At 46.4% G+C, this 12,209-nt stretch overlaps 1 protein-coding gene across 1 annotated transcript; it reads left to right on the top strand.

The window, feature by feature from the left end:
* The first annotated feature begins 6,911 nt into the window (after positions 1–6,911).
* On the top strand, positions 6,912–11,921 carry LOC308523875 (putative cystatin-15). Its single transcript, XM_081097950.1, has 3 exons — positions 6,912–7,133; positions 10,216–10,326; positions 11,723–11,921. The coding sequence occupies exons 1-3, from the start codon at positions 6,939–6,941 to the stop codon at positions 11,801–11,803; spliced, it is 387 nt and encodes a 128-aa protein (XP_080954076.1). The 5' UTR covers positions 6,912–6,938; the 3' UTR covers positions 11,804–11,921.
* Positions 11,922–12,209: the final 288 nt, after the last annotated feature.

Here is a 12,209-nt window from a genome sequence, read left to right as displayed (position 1 = left end):
TTCCCCCAGTCCCTGGCAACTACCATCTTACTTTTCTTTCCCTTTTCCCCCCTTCTTAGCCCACTACTTTGATTCCTGTCCTGGGAGTTAATGTGTATATTGTTCTCTTTGTCTCAAATGACCTGCTCTGCTGGTGGTAAAATCTTCCACATAATCTTATTTATTTATTTATTTATTTATTTATTTATTTATTTATTTAAATATATTTTTATTGATTTCAGAGAGGAAGGGAGAGGGAGAGAGAGATAGAAACACTGATGATGAGAGAGAATCATTGATTGGCTGCCTCCTGCACACCCCCTACTAAGGATCGAGCCCACAACCTGGGCATGCGCCCAGACTGGAAATCGAACCGTGATTTCCTGGTTCATAGGTCGATGCTCAACTACTGAGCCACGTTGGCTGGGATTTTTTGAAAATAGAAATCACAATGTTTTCTGCACAATATTTTTGCCTTATAGCACAAAGGCTAGCACAGGTCTGGCACATAGTAGGTGCTAATTAAAAAATCTGCAAATATTATTTGATTTTGTGCATGGTATATTTTTAAACAATATATACCAGAAAGATGTTTAACAAAATGTAGCCCTATAATTCACACATGCACATGAACTTGAAAAATAATTATTGATGTTAGGTTTTTTTTCACCCATTCCCTTCCTCTCTCCCGTTTGGCAACCATCAGATTGTTCTCTGTATCTATGGGTCTGTTTCTATTTTACTTATTCATTTGATTTGTTTTTGAAGATCCCACATATAAATGAAATCATAGAGTATTTTTTTTTTGGTCTGACTTATTTTACTTAGCATAATATCTTATGGAAAATTTTCATTCTTTGGGGGGATGAATTATACTCCATTGTATTTATGTACCATTTCTTTTTGTGTGTGTGTACCTCTATTGCTTCTTTATCTTGGCTGTTATAAATAATGCTGCAAACATAGGGTACATGTACCTTTTAGAATAGTGTTTTTGTTTTCTTCAAGGAAATACCCAGAAGTGGTATTCCAGGATTGCATGGCAGCTCTATTTTTAATTTTTTTGAGGAACCACCATAGTGTTTCTCATAGTGGCTGCACCAATTTGCAATCCAATCATTAATGCACAAGGGTTCCTTTTTCTCCACGTCTTTGTCAACACTTGCTTTTTATTGATTTTTTTGATGATAGCAATGCTGACAAGTATGAGGTGGGATCTTATTGTGTTTTAGTTTGCATTTCCCTGATGATTAGTGATGCTGAGCACCTTTCCATGTATCTGTTGGCCTCTGTATGCCCTCTGTGGAGAAATGTCTATTTAGGTCTTCTGGCATTTTTAAGTTGGATTGCTTGTTTTTTTGGTGTGAAATTGTATAACTTCCTTATTTATTTTGGATAATAACCATTTGGATGTACTGTTGGTGAATATCTTCTACCATTCAGTAAATTGTCTTTTTGTTTTGTTTATGGTTTCCTTCAGTGTGTAAAAGTTTTAAAGTTTGATGTAGTCTCATTTATTTTGCTTTTGTTACTCTTGCCTGAGGAGACATTTCTAAGAAGATATTGCCAAGACCAATGTCAGAGTTTATTGCCTATGTTTTCATTTAGATCTTTTATGGTTTCAGGTTTACAGTTCAGTCTTTAATTCATTTTGAGTTTATTTTGTTTATGGTGTAAATGGTCCAGTTTCATTTTTTTGTGGCATTTATTTATCCAGTTTTTCCAACACCATGATTGAAGAGACTGTCTTTACCCCATTACATATCCTTGCCTCCTTCGTTGTAGATTGACTATGTAAATGAGTTTTTATTTTGGAGCTATTCTATGCTACTCGTCTATATATCTGTATTTTTTTTTATGGTTGTACCAATGCTGATTATTGCAGCTTTGTAGTACAGTTTGAAAGCAGGAAGCATGATACCTCCCACTTTACACCACCATTCTAGTTTCTGTGTGTGGATTTGGCTAATCTACATACTTCATACAAGTGGAATTATATAGTATTTGTTCTTTTGTCACTAGCTTATTTCACTTTAATATCCTCAAGAGTCTTTTCAAAAGCTGAATAGTATTCTATTGTATGTATATACAATATTTTGTTTATCCACTTATCTGTCAATGGACATGGGTTGCTTCTGTCTTTTGGTTACAGTGACTAATGCTACTGTGATGTGGGTGTGCACACATCTGCTCAGGCCTGAGCCCCATCCCAGAGCAGTAACTACTGGGGTCCAGCAGAACCTCTAAGGCCTTGACTTAAGCAGCTCTCTGCTTTGTCCATAAGCCACAAGTGGGTCTAATCCTATGGCCCTGCCCCTGGGGACCTGACCTCCACAGGGAAGAGGAGAAATACCTCTGTTGACCCTTACAGGGGCAGTGCTCAACCCTGGACTAGAGGCCAAAAAAGATGAAAGAACCCTTTAAGGCAAAGCCAGGTTGCAAAATTTGATGTTGTTTCAAATGAAACAAAAACTTTCTTCTTTTTATATAAACTTCCTGAATGTCAAGGATTGCAGGAGAACTTCTCAAGAAATAAGGGCAATTCTGCTTCAGGCCACAAGGCTTATAGGTGTTAATCAGTTTTGAGCAAGAATTGCAAGGCAAACAAAAGTTTTAATTTTTGTTTTGTTTTGTTTTTAGAAATTGCAATTTGAGGGACAGATTTAGGCAGAAATCCAACTGGGTTTCCAGGGAGAAAGAAAGGGACAGAGTTTATAAAGGCATAAAAAGGGTCACTTACAAAGTGATTACACAAGTTGCTTTGAAAGAGCCGTGATTGATGCTATCTATGATTGATCGCTAGATAAAAAACTTTCAATAGAGAGCTCAGTGATGCAGAGCCAGTTCCAGGAACTGTATCAGGATGTAGCCTTTTGGTTTAGCCCAATTAAAAGTTTAGTTTCAGACAAAGGAAGTGTGTTAGCTCAGCTTGTTGGAGATCTCTGGCTCCATTTTAGATTGCTCTCTTGACAATACCAGCTCCATTTTATAGCTTTTCTTTCATACATGACACAGGTCTTCTCTGGAGGGGCCATGCCCAGGCCTGAGAAGAGGGGAAGGGTGGCCGAGGGAAGCTCTTTTTATCTCTAGATACCCACCAAGAGCACTGCATGGGGGTCACTGCTTTACATGAATATCTTTATCAATAAAATAATAAAATAAAATAATATAAAATAAAATAAAAATAAGAGAATACCTTTACCAGGACTGCACTTGACCTTCAAAGGCATCAGCTCAGCTCTGCATGTGCCTACCTACTCCTTGATGCATAAATTATTCTACCTGGGGCCCGGCTGGCATGGCTCAGTGGTTGAGCATTGACCTGTAAACCAGGAGGTCACAGTTCAATTCCCAGTCAGGGCACATGCCTGGGTTGTGGGTTCAATCCCCAGTATGGGACGTGCAGGAGGCAGCCGATCAATGATTCTCTCTCATCATCGATGTTTCTATCTCTCTCTTCCTCTCCTTTCCTCTCTAAAATCAATAAAAAATATATTTAAAAAAATAAATTACCCTACCTGGGGACCCAGACTGCCCTCCATGCTGAGGACTTGGACGGCAGACACCAATCACTGCCCTTGGGAGAAATGCGTGGTGATGGACACTCACCTGGTGTGGACTGTCTCATCCCTAGTCTGCCTTTCTCGGAACAAGACCTGTAAGGGAGAGATGAGAGAGTGGAGGGCACTGGGGGTGTGAATGGAGGATTGAGAGGGGGTGATTTTCAATGTCTCAGAAGAAAAGGCATTTTCTTTGTCTTAATTTGGGGAACAAAAACTGGAGTTCAGCACCTGCCAAGGAAGAAGGGCTGTGGACAATGAGGTTTAGAGATTGGCTGCACAATTTGTAAAAATATATGTTGAAGATACTGAAAACTGCCCCTTGCAAGAAGGCCCAGGAGTGGAAAAGATTTGAGAATAAAAGCAGCCCCAAAGCATCATGAATCTTCTGAGAATGAAAAATAATATCAAGAAAGGTTTATTGCAAAGAAAACTTACAGTCTTGCTATATGTTTCCTTTACCCCTCACCCAGAATACTTCATTCCTGATACTTTTGGTCACCAAATGGGTGGAGGTGTTCCCACTACAAGCAATTCTGTAACACCAGCTAGGTATCTTACAATGTAATGTAATTCTAATTCTATCTGGAGATAGTGCCAGATCCCACAGGTTAAGAGCTCAGTCCCATAAGACTACTCTCCCCTCCCTTCAGATGCAAATCACAATAGTAGGTCCCCAGGATACCCACAACTTCTGTTTGATTTGGCTAAAAATCCGAGGTTCCCACAACCACCTCTAATTTGCCAGAGCAGCTCACAGAACTCAAGAAACACTTATGTTTAACAGTTTATTAAAGGACATGGTGAAGGATACAAATGAACAGCCAGCTGAAGAGATACACAGGGTGAGGTCTGGGGAGGTCCAGAGAGCAGAAGTCCTGTCCACATGCAGTCAGGGGGCATCCCCTCTCAGTACATGGATGTGTCCACCCACTGGGAAGTTCCCAAATCCTATATTTTTGGGATTTTATGGAGGCTTCATCGTGTAGGCACGATTGATGATTAACTCCATTTCCAGCCTCTTTCCGCTCTTTGGAAGATAGGAGGTTGGTGGGGTAAAGAACTCTAACCTACTGATCATGATTTGTTCTTTCTGTCACCCAATCCTCATCCAAGAGCCCATCCAGAGTCACCTTAATAGAACAAAAAATGCTCCTAGTGTTCTTATCACTTCGAAATTTATAAGAAACTCAAGAGCTCTGTGCCAAGAATCAGGGGGCGGATATATATATATATATATATATATATATATATATATATATATATGTTTTCTATTATCTCACAGAGGAACTATACTATGAGAGGAGGCTTACGAAAGTCTTCAGGAACTCTCCTGGGGTAAAATGAGGGTCCTGACCCCACTCCCAACAGGACTCAGAGACACTTCTGGGGTAGATGAGGGTCTTAGCCTCTCTCCCGCCTGGTTCCATAGCTCCCATCTTGGAGGGGGAAGGCAGACAGAGCTGCTCCCTGTAGAGCAGTGAGCTGAACCTTGTGCTCCCAGCCTGACTGGCTGACAGACACACTCTGACAACACCCTACCTTTCTCCTTGGATGGAGCCCTCTCTTGGAGTCACAGCGTAGAAGTTTCCTGAGACCTCAGGATCAGGTAGATGCTGTTCTCCCCGTGATCCTCACTCTTTATTTGCTCCTGTTCTTCCGGAACTTAGACCATCTAGTGAGTCTGGTCATCCCACCTCCCCCTCTAGCCTCCTGGGCTGCAAGGACATGCCTCATCAGTCCAAGCCCTTGTCATTATCCGATGAGATGACATCTGATCCATGGAACTCGGAATTGGGGATGAGCCTCACTCAGGGTGACACTGTCAGTGGGGCTGGTCTTTCCCTCCTACCCCAGCCTTGGGGATAGCCTCCCCTTGGGGTGGGTTTGCAGCTTTTGCTGAGTAGGTGCATGTCCACCTGCACCATCCCATGGGCATTATACTGGCTCCCTAGAACTCACAGGGAAGGGACCATTCATCATGTGCACTGGGAGACCCTCAGAGCCAGGTGCTGGCCCCAGCAGGCATCCTCTTAGGAGTCTCTGGGCTCAGGTGGACAGACGCAGGTAACCACTGCCTATCATCCTGTTTGAACCTTGAGCTTCCTAAGTCCACCTCAGGCCACTGTTGTTGTTTTTCTTTCCTTTGTAGTTTTAAATGCGTCTTGAGCTCCTATCAAGTTCTTCATGGTAAGTGCTCTCATGTGCTACATGGCTCTGATTTTGTCCTGCAATTCCACTTTCCAGGTGAACTGCACTTTCATTGTGGATGCCCGACCATGGATTTCCCAGTTCACCCTCCTGGACAGCACCTGCCTGCAGACATAGGCCGGGAAGGGGCGCCTGCTTCTCACAGCAGAGGATTCCTTTCCTCTGGAGAGTGACAGTGGGTCTGTCTGTGAAGCACAGGGGAATTAAAGGCATCTCAGAGCACTTCCTGGGTCCCTGTCAGTTTTGCATTCTCCTGTTGTTTATTTTCCAGAGAAAGCTCTGCTAGTGACATGTGGTAGAGAATTTATCACTATTGTTCCTACCTTGGCTGCAGGTGCAGCGTGTTGAGTAAATCCAACTCCCCAGTTCATGTGTGGCTGTCCTTACTGGTTCTTGTAGAGCCCCACTGGTTTGTTTGTATATCCATCCATCCATCCATCCATCCATCCATCCATCCATCCTGTTGTTCATGTGTCCACTTATTTATCCATCCATCTATGTGTTTATTCATTTATTCTCCAATCTCTCCATGTCCTCATGTGTCCCCTCTGCTTCCATATCTGTGACCATGATCACAGTGGGTGGCCCTTTGGGGTGTAAACCCATCTCAGTATAATAGAACTCCCTCTCTGCACTGCCAAGCCTGGGCAGGCCTCATAGCGAGTAGGTCAGCAGGTGCCAGAGGTGGCGTAGGAGACTGTGCACTGACCTCTCCCTGACCCTTCCGATGTTCCCTGAGATTGTCGGCTGCAGCCAAGGTCTGAGGTTGACCTGGCTTTTATATCAAGTCCTTAGGGGCCATCGGTATTCCTAAGAGCTCCTGTGACTCTGTCATCCCCACGCTGTACTGCTGTGAGGGCAAGCTAGCGGTGCTTCAGACCCCTACCCAGGCTCTATCAGGCCTGGCCTGGGGCAGGACGAGGCAGCCCTGGAAATGTGCAGGGAACAGGTCATGTGGCATGAATGTCCTTGGGTTCAAGGCTGATCTGACCAAGGGTTGGAAACTGTTCTGCCTCCCGTTTGGTGATGACAAGGAAGGGAGCAGAGAGGAGGAGCCGGACAAGGCGCAGGTCACGCGTGGATTCTGGGGGCAGGGCTGTGTGGGATGGGGAGCTATGGAGGCGGTGCCAAAGCAGCTGCCACTCAACACTGGCGTGCTGCTGGCCCCCAGGGCTGACACCAGGCAGCATGCTCCTGAAGGTGCCTCTGCTCCTGGGGCTCATTGCACTGGGGCCTCCGGTCTGCAGTGCCAAGTTTGTGGACGAGAGTAAGAACACGCAATTATTTGCCATCGGTGTGGAGTTTGCCATGTTTCAGTTCAACCAAGCCCAGGAGGATGAGTATGCTTACAAGCTGCTGTGGGTGGGGAGAAGCCAGCGCAAGGTAAGCGGTGCTTCAACGCCTCCCCCCTTTCCCTCCCCCAGCCCCTCTCCCCGCCAGGCTTCATGTTGGCCCTGAAACAGACCTGGGAGAGGTGACTCCTTGGTCTGCAAAGGAGGAAAGGAAGATTTTTTGTTTTTGGTAAATATTTTTAGAAATGCAAGGTATCATTACAAGTGCTTCAAGTTTCTGTTTTGGTTCCTTAACGAGTGAAGCCCCTAGAAATCCGGGTAGAGGAGGAAAGGAGAGAGCAGGAAGGAGAGCACTCAGCAGCCGGCCCTGTGGGGGAGAGAAAAGCAACCTCTCAGGTGAGGCAGCTGAGGGAAGCAGGGCAGCAGAGATGGACAGGTGAGGAGAACGACCAAGAGAAGCAGCTGCTGGAAACAAAAGCCCCCGAAGGAAAGGCGGTACCGAGGCGCCTGGCTGCAGCCTGGGCCAGGCCCCTGGGAGCCCCGCTGTGCTGATCTGAAGGCAGGGGCTGCGATGTTTCCTGCTTGAATCGAAGCCGGCAGGCCTTGACCTGGCAGCCACGGTGGGTCCAGGCCTGGTGGGAGGCGGCAGAGAGGACAGACGGAGACATGTTCTCATGGGACTGTTATGCCGGTGATGAGAGGCAATCAGGCGTCAGGTTCATGAGTGAAACAGTGGAGGTTGGGACAAGAATGTCAGTGTAGGGACCCAGGGCCCTGGCAGGCAAGGTATGTGGGCGCGGTCAGAGAGGGCTTTTCTTTGATGGGCACTCCTGTAAGGACCAAGTCACATGGTGGAGGTTTGGGGACAAGAAGGGCAGGCAGCCACCAAGAGGCCCTTGGACCAGGACAAGCCCCGGGAATCCTGGAAACAACCAAATAGTCTGAACCTGTGTCACAGAGGAGGGTTCTGGGGGAGGTGAGGCTGGGGCATGCTCAGAGCCACAGGTGAGGAGTTAGGATTTTATTCTCAGAGTAATGAGCACCCATGGGGGGAAGTAATTCAGATGCTTTAGCGACATCTCTCTGGATGCTGTGGGCACAGCGGGGTCCACAGCCCATGGGCAAGCTGAGACCAAGAGGCAGGGACGGTTTCCTGGTCACCAGGAGATAGAAGAGGTGCTGGCGTCTGGGTCTGCTTCAAGGTGGATGTGGGGTGCACTGAGGTGGGGTGTGAGAAAAACAATGGGGTCAAGGGCAGACCCAAGGTGGAAAAATCTAGGTAGAAATATGACATTTAGTACCCCTGAACCAGCTATGGAAGGTCAAGAAGGCAGTGGGTTAGCCTGGCCGGCGTGGATCAGTGGTTGAGCATCGACCTATAAACCAGGTGATCATGGTTTGATTTCCCATCAGGGCACGTGCCCAGGTTGCTGGCTTGACCTCTAGGGGTTGTGCAGGAGGTGGCTGATCAATAATTCTCTCTCATCATTGATATTTCTATCTCTCTCTCCATTTCCCTTCCTCTCTGAAAATTTTATATATATATACATATATGGCAGTGGGTTATAGAGCTTTAAGGGTAGAAAGAGATTGGGCCTGAAATAAATGTAGGAGTCATTAGCATCTGTTTATGCAAACCTTCCTACTGATGTTTATTCCTACCACTTCCTGCCTACATTGACTTGAATGAAGAGTGTTGTTCTCAAGTCGTTCTGTCCATACCAGATTCTGGTTCCCCGTGAACAGCCCTGAGCCAGGCACCCTGTCACAGGGTCCCGCCACAGACCACACTCTGGGAGAGACAGACAGGAGGGTGGACCTCACCTGCACAGGGACACCGGCTCCCCTCAGTCTTTCCCATTTCCTGATGTCTGCCTCTCTCTTGTGCTGTATCCGGGTAGGCCACACAGGCCCCTGGGACACCAACACGACTGCCCCTGCACCAGACCCTGAACCCTGTCCTAGCTCAGGGTCTGATGACTATTCAGAGGGCCTGGGCATGCAAGAGTGTCTGTGTGTCTGAGTGTGTTGTTGGTGTGTGTCCAGGCACGAGTGGGTGTCATGTGTCAGCTGCAGAAATTCCTGAGGCCCAATGAATCAGCTTTCTAAACAATTCCAGGTCAGTCCAGTGAGAGAGGCATGTTCCTGCCTGCACTGGTTTTTGGCTAGATTTCTCTTTGAGTTTGAGTTCTTCCCTAGTTTTCAGAGACTATATCTAAAGAAAGGAGATCATAACTTTTTTCTTAATTTTATGTTTAAACTTTTTTCTTATTAATTTGAGAGAGAGAGAGAGAGAGAGAGAGAGAGAGAGAGAGAGAGAAAGAGAGGGAGAAATTGCTGTGAGAGAGAGACTTTGATCATGTATGGGAATACATGTCCCTACTGGTGATCAAACCTGCAACCTAAGAAGGTGCCCTGACTGGGAATCAAACCCATAACCTTGCAGTGCATGGGACAATGCTCCAACCAACCGAGCCACCCCAACCAGAGGAGGAAATCACAACTTCCAATAACTTCTTGTAGAAGCCTAAAAAACACGCAAGCAGCACCTGATTCATAAATATCACCTCAATGTATGTCTGCAAGATGAGCCCTTTTGTGCAGCCAGCTCCCACGGGGAGAGACAGAGTGTTCCCCGCCCCCAGGGCCCCCAAAAGGAATAGTGCAGCTCTGATGTCCAGTCAGAGGACAGGCAGGCTCATTGTCCTACTCTCCATAGCAGCACTCATTCCGTGTGTTCTGGTGTCCGGCTGTGCCCGGGCATAGAAGCGAGAGACGGGTCTCGTGTCAGGTGTGGCTGCAGCGTGTGTAGGCTCCTTGCTGTGGAGCTTTCCATCCTGTGCACATGTCCCCCTGTGTTCATGGCATGTCGATGCGGTTGCCTGGTATTGGCCATCAGGAGGAGTGTGGCAGGGGAGATGCTAGTGCATGCTTTGTGTGCACACATGAACATCTTTTTGTAATAGAAATGGAGACTATCCAAGAGCAAGTGAAATAATAAATAAATTAAAAAATAAGAAAAGTAAGGAAAAGTGCACCGATGTATATCATTATTTATATGCATGCAGCTGCACATTCATATCTTTCCCCCACTTTTCTATTTGGTTGTCTGTGTTTTACTCCTTAGTTCACAGCAAGTATTTATAGCAGTTTCTACAATTTCTTTTTGACAGCTGTTTTCATGGAATTATTTAATGGACTTGAATATGGGCCGCACGATTTGTAAGAAACATGATGAAGACATTGACAACTGCCCCTTGCAAGAAGGCCCAGGCATGAAAGAGGTGTGAGACTAAAACAACCACAAAGCATCGTGAACCTTCAGGAAATAAAAAATAATGTCAGAGAGAAGGTTTAAGAAAGCCTTCAGGAATAATCCTGGGGTAGATGAGGGTCTTAGCTCCTCTCCCACCAGGCCTCAGAGACACCTCTCACCAGGTCCCGGCGTTCCCCGCTGGGGGAGGAAGGAGGGAGGTCATTCTCAGCAGACAGAGCTACTCTCAGCAGAGCAGTGAGCTGACCCTTGTGCTCCTAGCCTGACTGGCTAACCAGAGACACTCTGACGACACACACTCTACCTTCCTCCCCCGGAGTTTTCTGAGACTTTGGGGTCAAGGCAGACGCTCTTCTCCCCATGGTCCTCGCTCTTTCTTTGCTCCTGTTCTTCTGGATCTTAGATCGTCTAGTTCAGTGGTCGGCAAACTCATTAGTCAACAGAGCCAAATATCAACAGTACAACGATTGAAATTTCTTTTGAGAGCCACATTTTTTAAACTTAAACTATATAGGTAGGTACATTGTTAATAACTTAATTAGGGTACTCCTAAGGCTGAGGAAGAGCCACACTCAAGGGGCCAAAGAGCCGCATGTGACTTGTGAGCCGCAGTTTGCCGACCATGGGTCTAGTTGGTCTGGTCATCCCACCTCTCCCTCTAGCCTCCTGGGCTGCAAGGACATGCCTCATCAGTTCAAGCCAGCCGTGGGCAAACTACGGCCCGTTTGAAATGAATAAAACTAAAAGAAAAAAAAGACCGTACCCTTTTATGTAATGATGTTTACTTTGAATTTATATTAGTTCACACAAACACTCCATCCATGCTTTTGTTCCGGCCCTCCGGTCCAGTTTAAGAACCCATTGTGGCCCTCGAGTCAAAAAGTTTGCCCATCCCTGGTCTAAGCCCTTGTCATTATCTGATGAGATGACATCTGATCCATGGAACTCGGACCTTGGGGATGAGCCTCACTCAGGGTGACACTGTCAGTGGGGCTGGTCTTCCCCTCCTACCCCAGCTTTGGGGAAAGTCTCCCCTTGGGGTAGGTTTGCAGCTTCTGCTGAGTGGGTGCATGTCCACCTTCACCATCCCCTGGGCATTGTGCTGGCTCCCTAGAACTCATGGGGAAGGGACCATTCATCACGTGCCCTGGGAGACCCTCAGAGCTAGGTGCTGACTCCAGCAGGCAACCTCTTAGGAGTCTCTGGGCTCAGGTGGACAGACTCAGGTAACCACTGCCTATCATCCTGTTTGAACCTTGAGCTTCCTAAGTCCACCTCAGGCCACTGTTGTTGTTTTTCTTTCCTTTGTAGTTTTAAATGCGTCTTGAGCTCCTATCAAGTTCTTCATGGTAAGTGCTCTCATGTGCTACATGGCTCTGATTTTGTCCTGCAATTCCATTTTTCAGGTGAACTGCACTTTCATTGTGGATGCCCGACCGTGGATTTCCCAGTTCACCCTCCTGGACAGCACCTGCCTGCAGACATAGGCCGGGAAGGGGCGCCTGCTTCTCACAGCAGAGGATTCCTTTCCTCTGGAGAGTGACAGTGGGTCTGACTGTGAAGCACAGGGGAATTAAAGGCATCTCAGAGCACTTCCTGGGTCCCTGTCAGTTTTGCATTCTCCTGTTGTTTATTTTCCAGAGAAAGCTCTGCTAGTGACATGTGGTAGAGAATTTATCACTATTGGTCTTACCTTGGCTGCAGGTGCAGCATGTTGAGTAAATCCAACTCCCCAGTTCATGTGTGGCTGTCCTTACTGGTTCTTGTGGAGCCCCACTGGTTTGTTTGTATATCCATCCATCCATCCATCCATCCATCCATCCATCTATCCATCCATCCATTTTTCCTTTTGTTCATTTATTCATCCATCCATCTATTTGTTTATTCATTTAT

Source organism: Myotis nattereri (assembly GCF_964212035.1).
Source record: "Myotis nattereri genome assembly, chromosome: 8".
Lineage (NCBI taxonomy): Eukaryota > Metazoa > Chordata > Mammalia > Chiroptera > Vespertilionidae > Myotis > Myotis nattereri.
The sequence above is the reverse complement of the archived record's forward strand: the minus strand, read 5'-3'. Positions and strand labels throughout refer to the sequence as shown.

Excerpts from the sequence above, each read along its gene's own strand:
- LOC308523875 (XM_081097950.1), top strand. The coding sequence starts at position 6,939 with ATGCTCCTGAAGGTGCCTCTGCTCCTGGGGCTCATTGCACTGGGGCCT. Across the intron at positions 7,134-10,215 it reads TGGGGAGAAGCCAGCGCAAG|CTGTTTTCATGGAATTATTT; the intron begins GTAAGCGGTGCT and ends TCTTTTTGACAG. Across the intron at positions 10,327-11,722 it reads AAGGCCCAGGCATGAAAGAG|GTGAACTGCACTTTCATTGT; the intron begins GTGTGAGACTAA and ends TCCATTTTTCAG.